Source organism: Tursiops truncatus, chromosome 20, assembly GCF_011762595.2.
Source record: "Tursiops truncatus isolate mTurTru1 chromosome 20, mTurTru1.mat.Y, whole genome shotgun sequence".
NCBI classification, from domain to species: Eukaryota; Metazoa; Chordata; class Mammalia; order Artiodactyla; family Delphinidae; genus Tursiops; species Tursiops truncatus.
Window position 1 is genome coordinate 43,003,277 of NC_047053.1, and position 24,052 is coordinate 43,027,328.

Consider the following 24,052-nt stretch of genomic DNA (forward strand, 5'->3'; position numbering starts at 1 on the left):
AGCAAAAAAACTTCCAACAAGAAACTAAAAAGCAAAGGAATGATGATTGCAATGCAAGAATGATTTCCAGAGGGTTTAGGGGGTTGGGAGGGAGGAGATGAAGGAGGGAGATGAGGAGATAGAGTGAGTGAGGGGCTCCCAAGCTCCAGTGATGTTCCGTTTGCTGGAAGGTGGGCACAGGGATGCCCAAGTTTTGTTCTGCTTCTAATTCTCTAGAGTGTGCGTATGTTATATGCTTATCTGTATGTATCAAGCTAACTAATCAAGTGAACTTTTTTTTTTTTCTTTTCTTTATTTTGCAGTACACGGGCCTCTCACTGTTGTGGCCTCTCCCGTTGCGGAGCACAGGCTCTGGACGCGCAGGCTCAGCGGCCATGGCTCACGGGCCCAGCCGCTCTGTGGCATGTGGGATCTTCCCGGACCGGGGCACGAACCCGTGTCCCCTGCATCAGCAGGCAGACTCTCAACCACTGCGCCACCAGGGAAGCCCTCAAGCGAACATTTTAAAGAGTGTAAGTGGCATTGAGAAATGGGCTTGAAATCTTAAAATAAGGCATATTATAAAATATGAACCAATGTTTACTAAAAGTTGCATTTATATGCAAAGATAAAAGACTGGAAAGAGTTTTTCACAGTGCTTTTCTCTGGATTATAGGGTTATTGGTGATTTTTCTTTTAAGTTTATATTTTTAATATTTCCTAAAATGAATAATTTTGAAATAATAAGAAAAGCATAAGGTTTATTGTATACAGAAAAAAGAGAGTGTCTGATAAACGAAGTACACAAATAGTAGCTGTTTAATGCATTACTACACCTAGAAGTGGGTGCATTTTTAAAAGAAGTCATTTTTAGCCCGAAGGCATTGCTTTGGGATGGTGGCGGTCCAGACCCCTGCCAAGTGGGTTTGAAGAGTATTTTTGGGTAGGTGAGGACGGATAGGTGCTGAGACCTTTTGGCCCTTAACCCTGGGTCTGTCTTTTGGTAGTTTGTTTGATATGGAAAAAAAAAAAAAGGTGCTGCTAACAAGGAAATTACTTCATTCCTGCAGTCGAATGATAGACAGGAGTGTGTGAGCATTCTAAGTCGTATCTTTTCCTCCTTTTTGCATTCAGATTCATTGCCATGGAATTTTCCCACTTACAGATGAATATCAATGGGATAATTAGTGACCCAGTGAGCCATGCTAACACAAAAAAGAGGGCTCGCATTCAAAGAATCACTTTCCAGATCAGTAAGCCAATATCAGGGCATGGCAACACCTATCATAAATTAAATGGTCAAATCCCGACATGGTGTTTAACGACAGCTTTAAAAAGTATTGCATTTCATAGTTGTGAAATGTCCCAAAATCATCTCACAAGAAAGGAGAGATCAAAGAAAAGAGCAATTCAAAAAAGATCTTCTTTCTTTCTTTCTTGTGCATGAGAAGCAGCACATAAAATGGAAGCAGTGGTCACCCCAGCGTGGCCCTTCAGAGAGCTGAGGTAGCTATGGCAACTGTTGGAGACCGGCCTTTTAGTTTGGAAGGTTCAAATTCTAGAACTGTTGGTTGGATTTGCGCAGAGCTCATGGGGGAGAGCTGGTGAACTTCCAAGTGCTGAATGGCTCCTTCTCTGGGGAGATAACAACCATTTCATAAAAAAATCTTGGTTCCTAATTGCTAGGGGGAAAGGGAAGCCCTATGTAGAAGTCAGAAACCCTTGGGACTTCCCTGGCGGTTCAGTGGTTAAGACTCCATGCTTCCACTGCAGGGGGCATGGGTTCGATCCCTGGTCGGGGAACTAAGAAACTGTAAGCTGCAAGGTGCGGCCAAAAACAAACAAGCAAACCCCAAAACCCTTATATTTGGCAAACTTGCCTTTTATTTTCTTTGTTTCTAAAAATTTTATTTATTTTTTATTGGAGTATAGTTGCTTGCCTTTCTTAAAGTTATGGTATTCAAGGAAAAAAACACTTTGGGAATACTGAAGAAATTGGGCTGGAACACCGAACGTTTCTTTGTAGAGACATATATTTTAAAAGCAACAAACTAGACAATTTTCTTGAAAGAAGAAATCATTAAAATGTCAAGGAAGGGCCTCCCTTGACTTAGAATCCCCATGACCCTTTAAGGAGAGCACTGCTTATTTTCATGTTAGAGAAATAGAATTTAGAAATATATATGTATATTCATATAATTATGAAAATTCCTCACCTTTGTTGTAATTTCTTGAGTTTCTCAGGGTCTGCCTTTATTTTAGTGGCTTCCTTTTCATCGGTGACGCCAGGGACCTCCATTCTGCTCCCATTGTCATTTTGATTTGGGAACTCAGACACTGCAAAGAAATTAAAAGGTATATTTTCTTGCAGGGACCTGGGCACATGCAAGTGGCCTTGTAAATTCGTTTCTGATGGAGAAGAGCTGGAAGACTCCACCAAGGACAAGCTGCTTTGAGGATTTAGTAAGAGATCTTCTGTATGTAATGGAGCCTCCTGAGATTGGCTTGTTAAAGTAATATGTTCTGCTCCCCTGACATCAAATTCATGCACACTGTTTACAGGAAAATAACTGTGGTTTTCAGCACTGGCAAATAGATTCCTGTTTCTAATGGGGGACAGTGGTTGACGAACATTAAACCTGGAGCTTCCCTCCGAGTCTGAACTGGGAGCTAAGGTGGATGATGTGGACAGGTCTATTGGAGTATCATCTCTCAGAGCAGAATGCATGAATGATCCTGGGGTATTATAAGATGAATTCATTGACGACCTTGGAGCTGTTGGTCTACCAGCAAGAAAACAGCCAAGATGATTATGAGAGTCACTTAAATGGGCCTGCCAATCTCTTTCATAATCATGGGTTCCGGGCCTGTCTTCCATAGAAGTAACATCACAAAATACATTTTCAGCATTAAGGTCATCCTCCAGACTGCTTTTGGATTTGGTGTCCCATGAATGAAAGGTCTTCTCATTTTCACTGTCACTGCTGTCTTTCTCTTTAGCAGACCCCCCATCAGGCCGCCCAGGGTCTTGGAATATCCCTTGCCAGGTGGAAGGCTGCCCTGTCACTAGCTGCATTGCACTGCTAATTCGTAATGAGCCATGACTGGACTCACTTCTTACAGAATTCGCTCTGCAATTTGCAGGATTTTCTTCAAAGCTTTTATTTTTGGCCTGAGTGGCCAATGTCCCAAGAAATCTACTTCTCTTATGATTGGAAGGAGAACGGAGCGGGTGCATACCAGCCAGCAAAAGTTCTTCCTCTACATGGGTTTCCTCTTCAGTGTCATCATTTTCTTCTCCAGAGTTTGAGGATAAAACGGAATAAAAATCTTCATCTCTGAACCGAAACATCATTCTTCTTGGCCCTTCCAAGGTGGTAGCTATGCGTGGTGGCCCCAAGGACTCGGTCAACTCTTGAGGACTGTTCATTCCTTGGAAGGCCTGGGATAGGGCTGGGTGTGGTTCCTTCTGGGAGAGAGCACTCAGGCCTTTTTTTTTGGCTTTCTCGGGGGTATTCTCCATCACCGTTATTAGCTGTGAGGATGGGACCAAGTTTCTTCTCTCTCGAGTTGGCCTCTTCAGCTTGGTGTCACTTGCCCACATTGGACCTTCTTGTTGAACGATTGGATCTGTATTGAGAAAAGATAAGCTTATCATTTTACTGTAGGTGCTCACAGCTGAGAGACCTCTAACACCAAGGGTGAGGGTCCCATAAGGCAACAAACAAGCTCTGGAGAGGAAAACGGGCACGGTTAAGATGACTGGTGGTACCGAAGGAGCACAGGAGAGCTAGTTTCAGTTTACCGCGTACGAACTCTCTTTTGTTTTTGTTTCTTTTTTTTTTTTGGCTGTGCCGTGTGGCATGCGGGATCTTGGTTCCCTGACCGGGGATTGAACCCTTGCCCTTTGCAATGGAAGCACTGAGTCTTAACCACTGGACCGCCAGGGAAGTCCCTATGAACTCTCTTTTGTACACTTGTGGAGCTCAGGTTGGTCCTGGGGCAGCACAATGACCCTGAGGATACAGATCCTTTCTGCAGAAGCTCTGGGAAGACTGTCCAGCCCCACGTCAGTCAGGGCTGATGATGGGTAACATCTCTCAAATGATGGTTTCATACCAGTATTTACTGAGAAGGAAAACCAACACTCCAGGAACGACTACTACAAAGCCCACCAGTGCTTTCTCATCCCAATTTGTTCAACATACACTCAGGACACTCCTGCTTCACTTACAGCTTTACAAAACATTAAGAAAGGTACAGTCTACTCTGGCAGATGGGGAGGAAGGCTCTAGAAGCTGCTGCCCAGTTAAATTGATGGTCATGGTTACATTTACTACTCAGTGCAAATAAAAATCATAACCCTCTGATGAAATCATGATCTCCTCTTGGTCACTAGCCCCAAATCAGTTTGTAACCTCTGACTGTGATAGAATTCCTCTCCGTTGCCTCCTGAATCTAAAGTATGAGGAGATGTAGAAAGAGGAGAGAGGTCAAGTGCCCAAAGGGGTAGGAATGTCTATGGGTGAAATGGTTTGGTCAAAACTTGCCTTATAAAAATAACGCGTAAGCACTGAGGGCACCATGCTAATTGCGTCACATGCGCACAGTTAGGCTCACAACCCTGTGGAACAGGTGCCACAATCACACCACATCGTAAGTGAGAGCACCAAGGCTTAGGGAGTCACATAAGTTGCCCAAGATCCTATTTCCAGTAAGTGATGGAGTGAACATTTGAACTCGGATCTGCCTGATGCTACAGTTTGTAACCACTACCCTGCACTGGCTGGACTAACAATTTCCTTGTAAAAACAAGAATCCACTTCATTCCTAGTGTGTGCACTGCTGAGGGCTTTTACCCTCTCAACGTGGATAGGACACTGGACCTGCTTCTCTGATTCCACTCTCCTGTGTTCCCTCCTGCCATTGGCCACCCCCTTGTGCTCCCCGCTCTGCTATCCTGTAGGATCTGGTGAGGCGCTGCCATCCTTATCGTTCGGTTCCCAAAGCGGTTCACCCTGTAGAGTGGACAGGACTCCACAGCTTCGGCAAGGCCTGTGTGGTAACAGCTCAGGCAGGTGAAACGGAAATCCTCCAAGTGTCTGGCTTAGCCAGAGACCAAGTCAATACAGACTTGCTTTAGTGGAGGCGCCTCTCAGGGGAGCAGCAGTCTGCGTCTCCAACATCCTGATACTCCATAAGCCTCCTTTTATTGCTAACTGCATGGGACAATCAGGGACGCAGTGAGAATCTTTACTCATTGGCTCTTTAGAAATCAGTTAAGCTTTCTTATCAGGCCCCTCCCAAGTTTTTATAAACCCCAGTAAGAGACGTAGCAGTGATTCTAGGATGCTCTGGGCATCTGGCTATGGATGTAAAGGATTGGAGCTGTGTGCCCACCCAGGCTGGGCTGATGGCATTTTAAGGAACAAATGCTTCTATGTGACAATCTGAATTCTCTCTCTTTCTGTCTCTCTCTCTCTCTCTCTCTGTCTTTCTATATATATATATTTTTTTTTTTTCTTTTTTTTTTGCGGTATGTGGGTCTCTCACTGTTGTGGCCTCTCCCATTGCGGAGCACAGGCTCCGGACTCGCAGGCTCAACGGCCATGGCTCATGGGCCTAGCCGCTCTGCAGCATGTGGGATCTTCCTGGACCGGGGCACGAACCCATGTCCCCTGCATCGGCAGGCAGGCTCTCAACCACTGTGCCACCAGGGAAGCCCTTTTTTTTTTTTTTAAGAAAAAAATGATATGGAGGATTTGGAAGTGTAGGCTTTGGTTAATTACTTTCTGTTTTTTTTTAATTTAATTTAATTTATTTTTTTATACAGCAGGTTCTTATTAGTCATCCATTTTATACACATCAGTGTATACATGTCAATCCCAATCTCCCAATTCATCACACCCCCACCCGCACCCGCCACTGCTTTCCCCCCTTGCTCTCCATACGTTTGTTCTCTACATCTGTGTCTCTATCTCTGCCCTGCAAACCGGTTCATCTGTACCATTTTTCTAGGTTCCACATATATGCGTTAATATACAATATTTATTTTTCTCATTCTGACTTACTTCACTCTGTATGACAGTCTTTAGATTCATCCATGTCTCTACAAATGACCCAATTTCGTTCCTTTTTATGGCTGAGTAATATTCCATTGTATATATGTACCACATCTTCTTTATCCATTCGTCTGTCGGTGGGCATTTAGGTTGCTTCCACGACCTGGCTATTGTAAATAGCGCAGCAATGAACATTGGGGTGCATGTGTCCTTTTGAATTATGGTTTTCTCTGGGTATATGCCCAGTAGTGGGATTGCTGGGTCATATGGTAATTCTATTTTTAGTTTTTTAAGGGACCTCCATACTGTTCTCCATAATGGCTGTATCAATTTACATTCCCACCAACAGTGCAAGAGGGTTCCCTTTTCTCCACACCCTCTCCAGCATTTGTTGTTTGTAGATTTTCTGATGATGCCCATTCTAACTGGTGTGAGGTGATACCTCATTGTAGTTTTGATTTGCATTTCTCTAATAATTAGTGATGTTTGAGCAGCTTTTCATGTGCTTCTTGGCCATCTGTATGTCCTCTTTGGAGAAATGTCTGTTTAGGTCTTCTGCCCATTTTTGGATTGGGTTGTTTGTTTTTTTAATACTGAGCTTCATGAGCTGTTTATATACTTTAAAGATTAATCCTTTGTCCATTGATTTGTTTGCAAATATTTTTTCCCATTCTGAGCGTTGTCTTTTCTTCTTGTTTGTAGTTTCCTTTGCTTTGCAAAAGCTTTTAAGTTTCATTAAGTCCTATTTGTTTATTTTTGTTTTTATTTCCATTCCTCTAGGAGGTGGATCAAAAAAGATCTTGCTGTGATTTATGTCAAAGAGTGTTCTTCCTATGTTTTCCTCTAAGAGTTTTATAGTGTCCGGTCTTACATTTAGGTCTCTAATCCATTTTGAGTTTATTTTTGTGTATGGTGTTAGGGAGTATTCTAATTTCATTCTTTTACATGTAGCTGTCCAGTTTTCCCAGCACCACGTATTGAAGAGACTGTCTTTTCTGTGTTGTATATCCTTGCCTCCTTTGTCATAGATTAGTTGATCATAGGTGAATGGGTTTATCTCTGGGCTTTCTATCCTGTTCCGTTGACCTATATTTCTGTTTTTGTGCCAGTACCATATTGTCTTGATTACTGTAGCTTTGTAGTATAGTCTGAAGTCAGGGAGTCTGATTCCTCCAGCTCTGTCTTTTTTTCCCTCAAGACTGCTTTGGCTATTCGGGGTCTTTTGTGTCTCCATACAAATTTTAAGATTTTTTGTTTTAGTTCTGTAAAAAACGCCACTGGTAATTTGATAGGGATTGCATTGAATCTGTAGATTGCTTTGGGTAGTATAGTCATTTTCACAATATTGAGTCTTCCAATCCAAGGACATGGTATATCTCTCCATCTGTTGGTATCATCTTTAATTTCTTTCAACAGTGTCTTATAGTTGTCTGCATACAGGTCTTTTGTCTCCCTAGGTAGGTTTATTCCTAGGTATTTTATTCTTTTTGTTGCAAAGGTAAATGGGAGTGTTTCCTTAATTTCTCTTTCAGATTTTTCATTGTTAGTGTATAGGAATGCAAGAGCTTTTTGTGCATTAAAGTTTGTATCCTGCTACTCTACCAAATTCATTGATTGGCTCTAGTAGTTTTCTGGTGGCATCTTTAGGATTCTCTATGTATAGTATCATGTCATCTGCAAACAGTGGCAGTTTTACTTCTTCTTTTTCAGTTTAGATTCCTTTTATTTCTTTTTCTTCTTTGATTGCCATAGCTAGGACTTCCAAAACTATGTTGAATAATAGTGGCGAGAGTGAACATCCTTGTCTTGCTCCTGATCTTAGAGGAAATGCTTTCAGTTTTTCACCATTGAGAATGATGTTTGCTGTGGGTTTGTCATATATGGCCTTTATGATGTTGAGGTAGGTTCCCTCTATGCCCACTTTCTGGAGAGTTTTTATCATAAATTGGTGTTGAATTTTGTCAAAGGTTTTTCTGCATCTATTGAGACGATCATATGTGGTTTTTTGTTTGTTTTTTGTTTGTTTTTTGCGGCACGCGGGCCCCTCACTGTTGTGGCCTCTCCCGTTGCAGAGCACAGGCTCTGGATGCGCAGGCTCAGCGGCCGTGGCCCACGGGCCCAGCCGCTCTGTGGCATGTGGGATCCTCCTGGACCGGGGCACGAACCCGTGTCCCCGCATCGGCAGGCGGACTTTCAACCACTGCGCCACCAGGGAAGCCCGATCATATGGTTTTTATTCTTCACTTTGTTAATATGGTGTATCACATTGATTGATTTGCGTATATTGAAGAGTCCTTGCATCCCTGGGATAAATCCCACTTGATCACGGTGTATGATCCTTTTAATGTGCTGTTGGATTCTGTTTGCTTGTATTTTGTTGAGGATTTTTGCATCTATATTCATCAGTGATATTGGTCTCTAATTTTCTTTTTTTGTAGTATCTTTGTCTGGTTTTGGTATCAAGGTGATGGTGGCCTCACAGAATGAGTTTGGGAGTGTTCCTTCCTCCACAGTTCTTTGGAAGAGTTTGAGAAGGATGGGTGTTAGCTCTTCTCTAAATGTTTGATAGAATTCACCTGTGAAGCCATCTGGTCCTGGACTTTTGTTTGTTGGAAGATTTTTAATCACAGTTTCAATTTCATTACTTGTGATTGGTCTGTTCATATTTTCTATTTCTTCCTGGTTCAGTCTTGGAAGGTTATACGTTTCTAAGAATTTGTCCATTTCTTCCAGGTTGTCCATCTTATTGGCATAGAGTTGCTTGTAATAGTCTCTTAGGATGCTTTGTTTTTCTGCAGTGTCTGTTGTAACTTCTCCTTTTTCATTTCTAATTTTATTGAATTGAGTCCTCTCCCTCTTTTTCTTGGTGAGTCTGGCTATTGGTTTATCAGTTTTGTTTATCTTCTCAAAGAACCAGCTTTTAGTTTTATTGATCTTTGCTATTGTTTTCTTTGTTTCTATTTCATTTATTTCTGCTCTGATCTTTATGATTTCTTTCCTTCTGCTAACTTTGGGTTTTGTTTGTTCTTCTTTCTCTAGTTCCTTTAGGGGTAAGGTTAGATTGTTTATTTGAGATTTTTCTTGTTTCTTGAGGTAGGCTTGTATAGCTATAAACTTCCCTCTTAGAACTGCTTTTGCTGCATCCCATAGGTTTTGGATCATTGTGTTTTCATTGTCATTTGTCTCTAGGTATTTTTTGATTTCCTCTTTGATTTCTTCAGTGATCTCTTTGTTATTTAGTAACGTATTGTTTAGCCTCCATGTGTTTGTGTTTTTTACATTTTTTTCCCTGTAATTGATTTCTAATTTCATAGCATTTTGGTCAGAAAAGATGCTTGATATGATGTCAATTTTCTTAAATTTACTGAGGCTTGATTTGTGACCCAAGATGTGATCTATCCTGGAGAATGTTCTGTGCACACTTGAGAAGAAAGTGTAATCTGCTGTTTTTGGATGGAATGTCCTATAAATATCAATTAAATCTATCTGGTCTATTATGTCATTTAAAGCTTGTGTTTCCTTGTTAACTTTCTGTTTGGATGATCTGTCCATTGGTGTAAGTGAGGTGTTAAGGTCCCCAATTTTAACGTGTTACTGTCCATTTCCCCTTCTACAGCTGTTAGCATTTGCCTTATGTATTGAGATGCTCCTATGTTGGGTGCATATATATTTATAATAGTTATATCTTCTTCTTGGATTGTTCCCTTGATCATTATGTATTGTCCTTCCTTGTCTCTTGTAACATTCTTTATTTTAAAGTCTATTTTGTCTGATATGAGTATTGCTACTCCAGCTTTCTTTTGATTTCCATTTTCATGGAATATCTTTTTCCATCCCCTCACTCTCAGTCTGAATGTGTCCCTAGGTCTGAAGTGGGTCTCTTGTAGACAGCATATATATGGGTCTTGTTTTTATATCCATTCAGCAAGCCTGTGTCTTTTGGTTGGAGAATTTAATCCATTCACGTTTAAGGTAATTATCGATATGTATGTTCCTATGACCATTTGCTCAATTGTTTTGGGTGTGTTTTTGTAGGTTCTTTTCTTCTCTTGTGTTTCCCACTTAGATAAATTCCTTTATCATTTGTTGTAGAGCTGGTTTGGTGGTGCTGGGCCTCTGAGGCCCTGCATGGACTCCAGCCCTGACTGGAGTGCCTGCCGTTTCCAGGAGTCTGACTAGGTGCAACCGAATGTCGTGGGTGCAGTGAGATGAAACCAGAAAAAGCATCTCTCTGCCCTAAGACTATGTCTTTGGTCTAGACTTCTGCATGTGCTTGACCAACAGTTTCGTCCATTCTGACAGCCATAGAGTTTTGTTTTCCTCTGGTTAAAAAAGTAGTCGATGTCCATTGTAGGAAATTTGGAAGACACAGAAGAGGATGAAGAAGAAATAAAAATCACCCAATATCCAAAACTCAGAAGACCATTGCTACTGTTCTGGAATTCAGAGGTGGGTTGCAAACTCAAGACCCGTGGGCTATTTTCATCCTGTACTTGTCTGCTGGCTCAGTGTTTGAACACTGAGTTACCTGCCTTTAGGGGGAGCATGTCTGGTTCACCACAGGCCCCACAGCCTTTGTCATGTTTTTCTCCTGCCATACCTGTCTGTTCCCTGAAGACATTTGAATTTACAACCCAGGGCTCTCTTATCTAGAAGTATTGTCTTAAAAAACAAAATTGGGATATCTGGGTATATACAACTTTACGTCCTGCTTCCTTTCCCTAAACATTTTATTGTGAGCATTATCTCCTGCCGTTAATTGTGAAGAACACAATAATAATTATACTGCAAGGGTACATTATATAAAATATCATAATTTGTATAACCCTTCTCCTATTGTTGGGTATATAGATTATTTTAAGTTTTTTTGCTGCCACAAATTACTCCAGGATAGATGTCCTTGCTTATAACTCCTTGACTAGATGTCTTATTTTCTTAGAATAGATTCATAGGAGTGGAATTGCAAGCTTTCTAAAGACTTTGACACATGTTGCCAAATTCCACTTTGTACCAAGTTACCCTACAGGTAGACTATGAAAGCATCTCTCATAACTGTGTCATCAGGAATGCATGCCAAGGGCTTGGCAAGCACCTGACACATCAGTGCCCAGGAAATGTTAGTTATTAGTTTCACTACCAGTATTGAACATTATTTGAAAAAACCTTAGCCTAGCTAAGGTAGGCCAAATTTATCTCATGTAAGTTTACGTTCATTACTGAGTGAGCTTGAACTTTTTTTCCCTCCAATTTTATCAGCCATCTGTATTTCTTCTTCTGTGAAATTGTCTGCTGTGCCTCTTCCCCAACTTTTCTATTAGGCATTTGTGTTTTTCTTATTATTCGTAAGAGCTGTCTATGTATTACCTCTCTGTCCCATTTGCTTCGAATCTCTCACTGGTGCAATTCAAACATGTGACTCCTACTCCCACTTATGCAAACCACTTAGAATGTGAAAAAAAAGGACTACAGCGAGATGACTGAGGGAATAATTGGGGGAAGATGAGGAGTCCTGGTATAATAGAAAATTGGGACAAAATCTCAGTGAATCTCAGGATCATGGAAGATGTCTTCTGGGTGCAGGTGGCGGATTAGATGAGCCTCCCGGGTCCAGGAACGTCTGATGCATAGGGAATCTCACCTTTCAAATAACAGTCTACAGTTCACTGAGGACTGTTGGGGAGATGGCAGGAGAGAAACTTACAGGAGTTGAGTGCCCACTATCGTCAAGTCCTGGTCAGAATATTAGCTCCTTTAGTTATTACAGCAATGCAGTGAGGTAGATATCATTATCCTTATTTTAAGACAAGGGAACTGTAACCCACACTGGCTACTTGACCACCCAAGACTCCATCGCTGGGAGGAAGAAGAGCTGGAACTAGAAGTGAGGTCTGCCCTTCCCAACGGAAGGCATTAGATCACTGGGAGCCCGTGGACATCTAGTTGCTAGAGATTCACATAGGCTCTAATCGCCCCTGACTTCAGGCCATCCAGATACATGTTCTATATTTGCGTGTGTCCACCACAGTATATATCATATTTTTAAAGAAAGGCGCCTGTGTTTATCGGGTGGCAAGGAAGTGTGATGCTCGGTGGCTTCCCCAAGGGGAAGAACAGGTCCTTGGCAAGGTGAGCTACCAAGCATCCCTTTCCTTGAATCCCAAGGGGCGTCCTTAGGACCTGTTCCTCCTTTCCTTCTGCCACCGCAGGAGAGGACAAGCGTGGCTTAGGCCTTGGGATGAACGCTCAAGACTGAAAGAGGAGGTATCCGCCAACCAGGGCTTTGAAATAAAGCTTATATTCGCTTCGATGTTATTTCTTACACGGTAAGGTCTTGACGCCTTGGATCAGAGGGGAGAAGATCTCCGTGGGAGGTGAGTCGTCTGCCATCCACAGACCCCCCTATCCTTCCCTCCTGGGAAGTGGGCAGGAACTGTGGCCAGGTGAGACATCCCTGGGCTGCAGACTGCCTCTCCACCCCCCACCCCCACCCCATCCCCCAACACCTACCACCCACCACCCAAATACCCTCTCCAGAAGCCTGACGGCGGGCACCCACTCAAAACCATGCACAGTCTCACTTATGGAGTAATGGCAGAGAAAATTACAACTCCTCCCTGCCCTGCCTTTTCCCAGCAGCCTCCCTGGAGAAGGAAATTGGATCCAATAGCTTGCTTTTAAGAGTTTCACTGTAAGGTACACACTCTTCACATAAAAACGGAAGTGTCTAAAAACCACACGGAATTCACCAGGTTACAGCACAAGTCAGTCTCTCTGAGGACTGAGGTGCACGAGCTGCAGGTCCTTACCTACTCCCCTGAGGGCTGGCGCCTTCCCGGGCAGCTGCAGTTTCTCTCTGCTTCTGTCCCCAGACGCTCTCGGGCTCTGCATTTCTGGGCTGACTATTAGGTTTGGCCTCCTCTTGCTTGATAAAATCTGCGATGCCTGGGCTGCTGAAAGATGCAAAATCTTTTCAATAATTTTTACAGGAAAACATCTTCTGTAGAAAGAATGCTCAAAGGGTGGGGAAGGCTTTTAAGGAAATAGACCCAGGAGGTCAGGGAAGAGCTGGATTTGAAATCTGGTTCTATGACCTTCTAGCCATGGGGCCTTGGACAAATCACTTCTGGAAGCCTCAGTTTTCCCACCTGTGACATGGGAATAATAGTACCTACTTCACAAGGCTTTTATCACCATTAATGAGCACCCCTGACACCTGCAATGTGGAGTCTGTAGGGGGTGTTTCCTTTGACTAAGAAGTTTCTAGCTTCCAGTTCTTAGATGTTGGGATGGGCCTGTTGGTAAAACCGTCAAGAGCCTTTTACATTTGGGACACACCACAAGCCCTGCTCCCCACGTGTTCATCCAAGTTTGAATCACAACCTATTTTACACCTGCATATTCATATCCTCAGGTTGTTTTTTAGCAGCTAATCTGGCTTTCCAGAAAGGTTCCAAGCATCTGGGGACCAGATACCCTTTCTCTTGCCTGTGTGCTACCCACCACTGGACTGGGATGATACACTCACAGGAAGATGGTAGCTGGAGTGCTAACTTGGATTGAGTTCCCAACATTTTTTTTTAAGATTCACATTTTGAATTAGGTTGCTAATTAGTACGAATAATCTCAAGTTTCTTCCTCACACGTATTAAGTGTCAGTGCCCGTGAGTTTAGGGAAAGAGTTTTGTTATTTTCCATGCAGCTCTACAAGTTCTCGAGTTCACAGGCAGTTAAATTGTGAATATCTCGATTAAATGCTTCCAAGAGAATTTGCTTGGCTCATCCCCTTTTGGACAGTTCAGAAATTTCAGAAATAGCCGTAGCCAGCAGGCCACGGGGGCAAAGCTGGGAAGGGTCCCTGAGTCCTGTGCGAGAGAACAGCCTTTCTTGGCACGTGAAGACAACTGAATTTATGTTCCGTGGTGTAAGCTGTGGTTGGGCGAATAGTTTTCATCCAGATTCAGGGAAGGAATGAAAGCTCTCCTTGGCAGTCCGTGAAACCTCATTTAAAACAGTGATTAGGTACTACCTACTTTCCCTGACAGGCCCTGGTAGGGGAAGGCAGTGGGTTCTGTGTTCTAAGACAGAGAGGATCGTGTTCCACAGGGAACTTACTAAAAGGGGGAGCTACCGGTGGTGTGGGTTCCAGCTTAGGGCACGTCGGTGGAGCCCAGAGAGGTTGTGGGCATGACCAGAAAGGAGAGAAGAGAATCCTCCAGGAAATGAGATGGTGTAGGATGGTGGTTACACAGGATCTCACTGACCAAGCGTGGGGAGAGAGGAGGAGGGACCAAGGCTTTACACTAAGGGACCGGCCATGGAGGAAAGCGGGGAGGCACTTAGCCCCAGGAGCTGTGCTCCTCTGGTCCACAGGCTTCTCCCCATCCCCTGAGGCCTCGTTCCTGTCCAGCGCTCAGAAGTCAGCGACTGCCTCCTGCCTAAGCCCCTGGCTGACCGGGGAGAAAGCAGCGGGGGTTATTACTTACTGAGGAGGAAACAGAGGGAGGATCAGGGAAGGGCCAGGCTCAGGGCACAGGCCAAGTCCAGTGTGTGTTCAGGACCTGGCTCAAAGGTCCTTGTCACAAGGATTTTACTCTGATTCCCAGCAGAATATTCAAGTTTCCTTCACAGCCCAGGCAGCAGAACTTCACCCTGCCTGCAGCCCCCTACTCCCCCTGCTCCACACCTGCACACCCTCGGGGGAGTGAACGCCCTCCCAGAGGGCCTTTCTTCTTCAGCCTGCGCTAACATGTGCCAGCCAGCAAGTCCCTGGAGGTCTGTTTCCAGTTTTAGGAGTCTGCTTTGGCCAGACATTCAGGGTCCTTAGGGCCTTTAGCATTTAAATATTCCAAAATTGCCTCAGGTGTGTGTCTTTTCTCTCCAACTAGACTGTAAGCTCCTTAAGGGTGAGGACCCTGTCTTAGCCAGCCTGTGTGTTGCCTCAAATTCTACTGCAGGGCAAATCATAATCGCCTAGCAGGCCTTGAGAAGATGTATTCAGCTGAAACTATGGGGAAATTCCAGAAGTAGAACCATTTGTTTTTTCTTGTGCTGAACACCAAGGATGACTTAAGATAAAAGGTTAGTCTGTTTTCTTGTTCAAAAAAAGTACCTTCTTCAAAGCGTCAGATCTCTTAAATGATTTCCAAAATGATTTCCATAATCCTGTCTCCTCTAATTGAGTTCTCAGCAAACTAAAGTAATAAAGCTGAAACACGAGAGGCTGTTTGACCAGGTCTGGCAGTGAAGAAAACACTGCTGGTACTGTAAGCAGAATCCTCTGACTTTGGGCAATTTGAATCTCAGTATCTGCAGCTGTAAAGTGGGAATATTCCTATCTTGTAGAGTTATTGTGAAGATTAGCAATAATGTATGTAAATGCTCTAACTCAGTGTTTGGTGCTTATTAGCTGCTAAAAATGGTAACTGCTGCTTCCACCACAAATAGTGATACTACTAATAATAATAATTGGGAATCTGAAGTCACTCCCCTGAGAGAACTGAATTTGACCAGAAATTTATTATTATGCAGGCTTTATAGGTTGAGAATAACTTATTCAGCAGCCTTTATTTCTGTGTTATTCTTTTTTTTTTTTTTTTTTTTGCGGTACGCGGGCCTCTCACTGTTGTGGCCCCTCCCGTTGCGGAGCACAGGCTCCGGATACACAGGCTCAGCGGCCATGGCTCACGGGCCCAGCCGCTCCGCGGCATGTGGGATCTTCCCGGACTGGGGCACGAACCCGTGTCCCCTGCATCAGCAGGCGGACTCTCAACCACTGCGCCACCAGGGAAGCCCCTGTGTTATTCTTGCTCTCTTCCTTAATCCTGTTATAAAATCCAAGAGGCAAACAGTAACTTGTTTTTTTATTATAATTTGTTCAACAAATACCCGTGCACCTTTGCTATGCAATGATCCAGGGGTTCACAGAGATGAGTAACACATTTTGGCCTAAAGATTATAATCTAACTTGGCTGCACCACTGACTTCTTCCCTGTGATACGCTTTAGGTTCAGTGGAAAGCAAACTCCTGGGAATTATTCCTTCTTCTCCATCTGCAACTGAAGTTACAAATGAGGTGACCTAAGCTGCCTAGTTTGTATGTCCATGAATTCCAGTCCTAATCACCTTGCCCGCATCCAAAGTGAACCAAACCTCAGACCTCTGGGGCCTTTCTAAGATGGTCCTCACCGTGGCATGTTACACATATTAATCTGCAGGAAGGCCAAGTTATATTTACACTGAAAGGTGAAATGTAACTTCCTCTCCAGGTAGGAGGACAGACGCTTTGCCTTACAGAGAACGGAGGGGGTTGTGTTCAGGAGTTTCATTGCCAGCCAACCTAACATCCTGAAGTTTGTAGGTGAATTTGGGGAAGACTGTGGCTTGCTTTGGGCACCGTGAAGCCCACACCTTCTAGTATCTGGGCAAAGGGGTACCTCCAGTAGCAAAAAAACCAAACAGCTGTTTACATAGAAGGTGTCTGCCTCCGTTCTCTCTCTTTTTTTAAATAAGTTATTTATTTATTTATTTATTTTTGGCTGCGTTGGGTCTTCGTTGCTGCGCGCGGGCTTTCTCTAGTTGCGGCGAGTGGGGGCTACTCTTCGTTGTGGTGTGCGGGCTTCTCATTGCAGTGGCTTCTCTTGTTGTGGAGCACGGGCTCTAGGCGCGTGGGCTTCAGTAGTTGTAGCATGCGGGCTCAGTAGTTGTGGCTCCTGGGCTCTAGAGCACAGGCTCAGTAGTTGTGGTGCACGGGCTTAGTTGCTCTGCGGCATGTGGGATCTTCCCGGACCAGGGCTCGAACCCGTGTCCCCTGCATTGGCAGGCGGATTCTTTTTTTTTCTAACATCTTTATTGGAGTATAATTGCTTTACAATGGTGTGTTACTTTTTGCCTTGTAACAAAGTGTATCAGCTGTATGTATACATATATTCCCATATCTCCTCCCTCTTGCGTCTCCCTCCCACCCCTCCAGGTGGTCACAAAGCACCGAGCTGATCTCCCTGTGCTGTGCGGCTGCTTCCCACTAGCTATCTGTTTTACATTTGGTAGTGTATATATGTCCATGCCACTCTCACTTCGTCCCAGCTTACCCTTCCCCCTCCCCACGTGGCAGGCAGATTCTTAACCACTGCACCACCAGGGTAGTCCTGCCTCAGTTCTCTTGACAGTGCTGGGACACTAATTGTTGACTGAATAGTTCTTAATTTGACCAGGAAAGGGAGAAAAAGGTAGAAACCTTGTATTTATACAAGACTCTGATGGCTGAGAACCGAGTCCATTTAACGGTCCACGTTAATTCCACGCACCTGATAATTGTTCCGCCCCTCACATCACCTGCCGTACCCAGACACGGTTCTGGATAGACCAAGTTTGAAAAGCAAGGTGAAGAGAAAGACAATTCCTGAACATTTACCCTCCCCCACACCATCTTCACTTCGATGCCCGGTGCCCAGGAGGTGCCAAGGCTCTGCCTGAGATGCCTTTTGAAAAGATTTATTGCTTCTTTCAGATCGTGGGAAGAATTACAGCTTAATCGCAGGAGCTGCTGTTGCCTTGGTGTAATAGGCAGCTTTCGGTACAGTTACAAATAACAGGCCCTGTCTGTTTGCCAGTCTGAGTGTGCTGGAAATGAGTGTTGTCTCGCATCCCCAGAGGAGCTCTTAATTAAAGCTTCATTATGCACCATAAATATGTTTTATTTTGGGCCCCAGGAGGTGGGATTTTTGATTTGGGGAGGTGTAGGGCCTAATAAGGAGTCAGGAAAGAAACTGTAAGCAGCGACTGAGCCCTTGAATTTGTCTCTCCTCCGTGTGGTCCTGAACCAACAATCAGATCCAGCGTGGGCTGCCCCCAGAGGCCTGTCCCTGGTGCCACCCTCTCAGGGCCGGCTCGGCGGGCATAGTCACACCCCCAAGGCTACGAGTAGACCCGGAGGAGCCTGATCCGTTTCTGGTGGTTAACGATCGAAACTGCGCCAGACGCGGGAGTGAAGAAATCAGATGAGTCTCGAGAGAGGATGGGCTTTTATTGGTCGCTCACTCCTTTAAGTGCTGGAAGAAGGCCGAGTGAAGTGGGAGCAGCTGTCTTGGTCTTCCTGCTTCCCCGCACGTTACACCTCCTGCCGCCGGTCACGGCGCTGCCCTCCGGAAGCTTAACGTCCCCCTGTCCTCACTCCCTGACTCCACTGTGCTGTGTCCTTCACCGAGGGCGACTTACCACACGAGGTAAATTCTACTGGGCCTTCGGGAGTCCGGCAGGCACAGCACAGGGGTCTCGGCCGGGCTGGGGCAGGAGATGGGGAAGTAGCACAGGGCTGCCGGTGACTCGGGTGCGGGGCCCGGAGAGGAGGGAAAGGAGACCGGAGGGAGAGGCGGGGAAGTGTCCCGGCCCCCCGGGGAGGCAGGCGGCAGTAGGGGCAGCTGGAGGCTGCAGAAGTTGGTATTGGGCTGCAGGACGGGGGAGAAAGCAAAGACGGAGCAGTAAGGGGAATATTCAACACAGAACAGGGGGCGCTGCCTGCCGTCACCTGCACGAAAGAAAAAGAGCAGTCAGGAGGCAGCCCTCAGGGTGGGAAAGGACATTTGGAAAAGGCTGTGAATGAATCTAAACTCAAAACTCGTTCTTCGGGGGCTGGGGGGTGGTGTGTCTAGGTGGCCTGGGGGCAGCCGGCCTGGCCCCTGCCCAGGAGGTGCCTGGCTTGGAGCTCAGAGTCACTGAAGAGCTAACCGGGGCAACGGCATCACCATCACACCCTTCTCCAGCCGATGGTCTCCGGCGTCCCTGACAGATGCAGGAAAGTTCTTTCCCACTAAGTTCCCATGTGGAAGCTCGTGGGCCCTTCTCCCCTCCCACAGCCAGTCTAATTAGCTGTTCTGGCGGCAACATATGGTGGCCCGCTGGGTCTCACTTCGGTAACGCTCTCTCCCCCGATTTTCCAGATGCCCCGGGTTGGGAGGTTGTGGTCATGCCCTAATCTGGCCTTTCTGCTGCAGAGGGGAAGCTCGGGGAAAGAGAAAGAAGCAGAGAGATCCTGGTGGGCTCACGGCAAGGGAGAGAGAGCAAGCGGGGAGAAGCAGGTGGACGGGGGAGGTGTCCAAGTGAAGTTAATGATTTGTTCGCTAACCTCACACTCCATCTGCCATCCTTGCTGGACGCAGAATATGGGCACGTGATGCAGTCACGATCCAGAGAGACCCCTCAAGCATGACAGATCTCTCAGCTCTGCCACTAGCCAAGCCGGGTCACCTTGGATCAACGGCTTACCTCCTCAAAACCTGCTTTCTCTAGCCCTGCTCCTGCCGGGGTGGCCCTGAGACCAGCAGCGTGGCTGTCACCTGGCGGCTTCTTAGAAGTGCAGCCTTGCTACCCACTCAAACCTACCGAATCAGAACCTGCAGTTGATTGAGGTCCCCAGGTATTTCTCAAGAACTTCTGAAGTTTGAGAAGCAAGGCTATGAGGTCCAAACCTCTGGGATGAGAATCAGCTGTAGAGCTTGTGGAAAACCAGCTCTGCAGGCCCCTTCCTTGGAGAGTCTGATGCTCTGGGTCAGGACGGGACCCAGGTGTGTGTGTTTTATTAAGGACCTCCCTGGCGATTCTTATCAGAGAACCTGGGGAAATGCTGCGGCTGAACTCAGTTCCTATGCTAAGATGCCATCCGGTTGAAAACCATGACCTATAACGGAGGGCTCTCGGTCCTTATTTACTTGAATCCGCTGTAGCTGACACTCTAACCCACTCATTTCCAAAGGCCTCCCTTGGCTCCTGGCGTGGCTCCTACTTCTCGGACCATTTCTCTGTCGTTGTCTTCTCCCTTCCCTCCTCAGGTGTTTGTATTTCCCGAGGTTCCTTCATCATCTCTCGTTACCCGGTCCGCTCTCGCAGGGGAGACGTTCCTGTAGTTTCAGCCACCTCTTACTCACTCTAGGCCCTTGGCTTCCTTCCGGTGGCCAAGAGTTCTCTGCTGAGCAGCAGACCTGCATACCCAGGTGCTTCCTGGCATCTCCTCCTAGCCCATCCTGGCTGTTCATTCACGGACAACGGCCACAGGATGGGCCCCACCTACTTCTTGCTTTGTCAGCCTTGCAAAGGCAACTGCCGTTGGCTTAGTTTTCTGGGCCAGACCCCCAAGATCTCTCTGATTCCTCCTTTTTCCTTCTCCCCATCCCCAGTGCTCACCAAGTTGTGCCAGGCTTAACGTCCTTAAACATCCCTCCAGCCCGGGCCCTCTCCCTCTGCTTTTGCTTCAGGTCAAGCCCTTCTCATTTCTCTCCAGGTCCACAGCAGCTTGCAGCTTGTCTCTCGGCTTCTGTCTGCCCTCACCCTCCCAGCCAGCCCCCTTTCATGAACACAGTCAGCATTTTTTTTTTTGCGGTACGCGGGCCTCTCACTGTTGTGGCCTCTCCCTTTGCGGACCACAGGCTCCGGACGCGCAGGCTCAGCGGCCATGGCTCACGGGCCCAGCCGCTCCACAGCATGTGGGATCTTCCCAGACCGGGGCACGAACCCGCGTCCCCTGCATCGGCAGGCGGACTCTCAACCACTGAGCCACCAGGGAAGCCCAGCACAGTCAGCTTTTAACAATGCCGATCTGATGCTCCATCGCCTCCAGCATGACGTCAGGGCCCTCGGTGGCCTGGTCCTTGCCTACACGTAGGGCATCAACTTTACACTTCCTAACTTGTAGCCTGACCCTACACAAGCGCTTCTCAAACTCAGATGTGCACACAGATCTCCCAGGGGCCCTGTTAACTGCAGGTTCTGAGTCAGTAAGCCTGGGCTGGGATTCATGCATTTTTAACAAGCTCCCCCGTGATGCCTCTGCCCCTAGTCTGGGGATACGTTGAGGCCCTAGACTCTTGTAGTTCCTCCATGTCTGTCTGTCTGTCATCTCTTCCCCCTCTTCCTTGCTCTCTCCTCCATGCCTTCGCCCCCTCGGTACCTCCTGCCGGGCGCACCTTTCTCGCCTCCCTCCCCGGACCCTGGCTCAATCCGCTCCTTCAGGATTTTCTCCCCGCCGGCCCCTCCCCACACATCCTTAGAACTGGCCTTGGCTGGGGCGTGTTGGTGTCCTGCCCTCCCACTAGGCAGTGAGCCCCTGGAGGGCGGGTCCTGTGTGTGGGGCAGTTGAATGTACCTATGCTAACATCCCATAGGTACTGGGGGTACAAATGGATGAGTTTATTGGTAATCAAAGAGGTAAATTTTTTAATAATCAAGTTACGACCTCTCACATCTCAAACTAAAATTTCTTTGGTTGAGCTATTCTCTTATAAAGGTGCTAACCTGGGAGCAGTCTATGGTGTTGGAAGCAGGCTTCATACATAGAGGGAGGCTTCGAGATTAACCTTTACCTGAAGCCCAGTCTATACCCAGGATTTCAGTCCTCCTGTCTACCTGGTGGGGTTGGTAACGACTCCATTTTACTGACGAGGAAACAGAGTTTGGAGAAGTCGCCAGTTTACGTTTATAGGGCTAGTAGGTGGTAGACCAGGAATCTGAGCCAGAGCTTCAGATTCCGGGCTCTGGGATGCCCCAGGCCCCTCTGTCTTAGGAGCGTTACCGTAAATGGACTGAGAATTATGGTTCTCTCTATAAATGTGGGAGCATTTGCTTATTGTTGGTTGTTCTCTAACTTGGGCAGACAGCTTGGAAAGTTGTTGGATGCCAGTGGACTTGCCTGGAAACCCATCAACCTTGGCCTTTCAGAGGACATCTTCAACAGAATTTATTTGCCAGGTAAGTTATGAAGATTGGGATTCGCCCTCAAATTTCCCTTCCAGGCTGCTCTTCAAATGAATAGTTCCCGGTCCAAAAGAGACCACAGCTGCCTTAGACGTGTACATTTTAAAATCGGAGTTTACTGCAGTTTCTTACTTTTACAGTCTCCACCATAAGCCACGATTAATCTGACTAGGTTTTGCTATTCCTACAAATTCGAATCTGGTAATGACGAACACTGAACTCAATAAGGAGTGAGGAGAATTTCAGAACATTTGGCTTTGTTTTAAAGGGCAAGATTTTGGAAGCAGGCTCACCAGACTCCATCCAGATCCATTTTCCTGGCACATAACTAGTAGGACTCTGCCCGGGCTCCAGGTGAGAGGAAAGGGCAGGAGAGGGTACTTACTTCCTGTGAGCCTGGCACGGGGATCAAGAGTGACTTAGGACTCCAGGTGCCAGACCCCCACAGCACAATGGCCTTTGGATGCCTCTGCGTGTCCTGGAAAGGAAAGGTGGCTCCTTTCCAAGGCAGGATGGGGCTGGTAGGGGTTTTGGGAACAGGCAGGAGTCCAGGAGCTGATGGCCACCATAGCTCCCTGCACTCACGGGGCCTGCTGTCAGCTCTGCTTCCCCCTGATTCATTCATGGGAGGATGCAGATCCTGTGTACAGACTGGGCTTTCGGTAAAGGTTAATCCCCAAGCCTCCCGCTGCTTGAAAGAAGAATATGTAACTCGGCCAGGCTTATTTCTCACCCTGTGTCAGTGTTCACCTTGATCATGAAATAGGATTTCTGAATCAATTGCACATCAGACCCAGCTGGGTCTGGACTCACTGCCTGAGTTTTCCATGTCTTTTTGGAGGGGAAGCAAACCTCTCACTTGGTGAATGCTTTCTGATGGTTCATCTTTTTCCATTTGGTGTTTTGCTTTGGAAATTCAGGGCACAGTAGAAGTGTCTGTACCTGCGTTTGTGTTAGGAGTTTAAAAATATAACCCTGATTTTTGGGAAAGGAAAAAAGATTGGGGTGGGAGGTGGGGAGGAGGTAACGTGAAGACAAAGAAAACAAAGTTTTCTGGTCCATTCTCCCTACTGAATACAGCTGCCTTGTACCCGATACCTTAAGGCTGTCATGTATGAGCTATGGTGTCGGGGGCCGTTCTAATGGCTGAGCATATGTTTATCATTGAATCCTCACAGCCATCCCAGCAGGTAGAATCTGTGCTGACGCCCAGGCTCTGCCATTTTACAGATGAAGACACTGAGGCACAGGGAAGTTACTTGCTCCAAGTAACAGTAGATGAGAAACGGGGCTCAGATGCTAATCCAAGCATTTTAAAGACGCTAAAGCACTTGCCCAAAACTGCACGGAGGGAGATAACAAGGAGAATCACAAGCCAACTCATTTAGAAATAGTTCCGTGGAATGTATGAATTAATTTAAAATGCGTGAATTTCTTCTAACAGAGTGCGAAGTACAATGAAAATCTCAGTTATACATCTATTAGTAGAGGGCACTGATGGTTCCTCTGTTGTATTGATAAGTAGCTGTGTTAGGCGTTCCAGATAATCATTCACATAGAGGGATTATAATGGATTACCATTACATAGATCTGCATGTAGGTCAAGCCACATTCCCCAGCTGCATTGTTTTATTCAGGAGAAGTCTGGCGTAACTCAGTATGGAAGGTTAGCCTATTAGGCAGATGTTTCAAAGGGATGTCACTGTCTTAATGCTTCAGTTTTGCACAGAACTCAGGTCTGACATGGGAAGAAGTTTTGGTGACTTACTGCCAACTTTGGGTGACCCCCCCCCCAAAATGCTTTAGAAAAATATTTCCCTACAGAGGTGAAGGAAAGCAGGAACCTATGAGTTTACCCAGTGAATCGGATCAACGTGTCCAGATAATTCAGGTCCCCAAGCCTCTTTTTCTATAATAGCAGCATGTTTATCTGAATTTTCTGAGTTGTCACCACCGCTGGACTCAACTTTGCCTGAATGGACTCAGCTTAAATTCTTGCCATGTCCCTGGTCTGTCATTTCACTGTGCTGATGAAGAAACTCTGAGCGTGAGACTATACATGTGAAACGAATGGATCCTAACACACCAAGGCTTTGCTTTTAGCTCACATGATCAACCCAATTTGCTATAGAACTGAGTCGGCTTCTGTAGTAACTGACATCAACCAGCAGGGCTGTTACGCTTGCTGGACGGCCAGGCCACAGTCCAGCTCATGGCTGCATGGGGCTTGGACACGGTCTAGAGCTATAATATGGTGATAAAGCTGGTGT

General features: G+C 46.0%; 1 protein-coding gene and 1 long non-coding RNA gene across 5 annotated transcripts in view; one reads left to right on the plus strand and one right to left on the minus strand.

The window, feature by feature from the left end:
• The window catches only part of MARCHF10 (membrane associated ring-CH-type finger 10), a 90,316-nt gene that overhangs the window by 24,779 nt on the left and 41,485 nt on the right, over window positions 1–24,052 (minus strand). For all 4 annotated transcript variants that reach the window (XM_073797515.1, XM_073797513.1, XM_073797514.1 and 1 more), the window contains exons 5-6: window positions 12,848–12,988; window positions 2,196–3,609 (exon numbers count right to left, since the gene is read on the minus strand). In XM_073797515.1, the coding sequence (XP_073653616.1) occupies window positions 2,196–3,609; window positions 12,848–12,988 (1,555 nt within the window). The remainder of the gene's footprint in view (window positions 1–2,195; window positions 3,610–12,847; window positions 12,989–24,052) is intronic.
• LOC141277341 (uncharacterized) overlaps window positions 1–24,052 on the plus strand; it is a 51,678-nt gene that overhangs the window by 22,181 nt on the left and 5,445 nt on the right. The window contains exons 3-7 of the long non-coding RNA XR_012328574.1: window positions 303–512; window positions 2,351–4,236; window positions 10,396–10,490; window positions 12,248–18,262; window positions 21,682–21,776. This is a non-coding gene — a long non-coding RNA (uncharacterized lncRNA). The remainder of the gene's footprint in view (window positions 1–302; window positions 513–2,350; window positions 4,237–10,395; window positions 10,491–12,247; window positions 18,263–21,681; window positions 21,777–24,052) is intronic.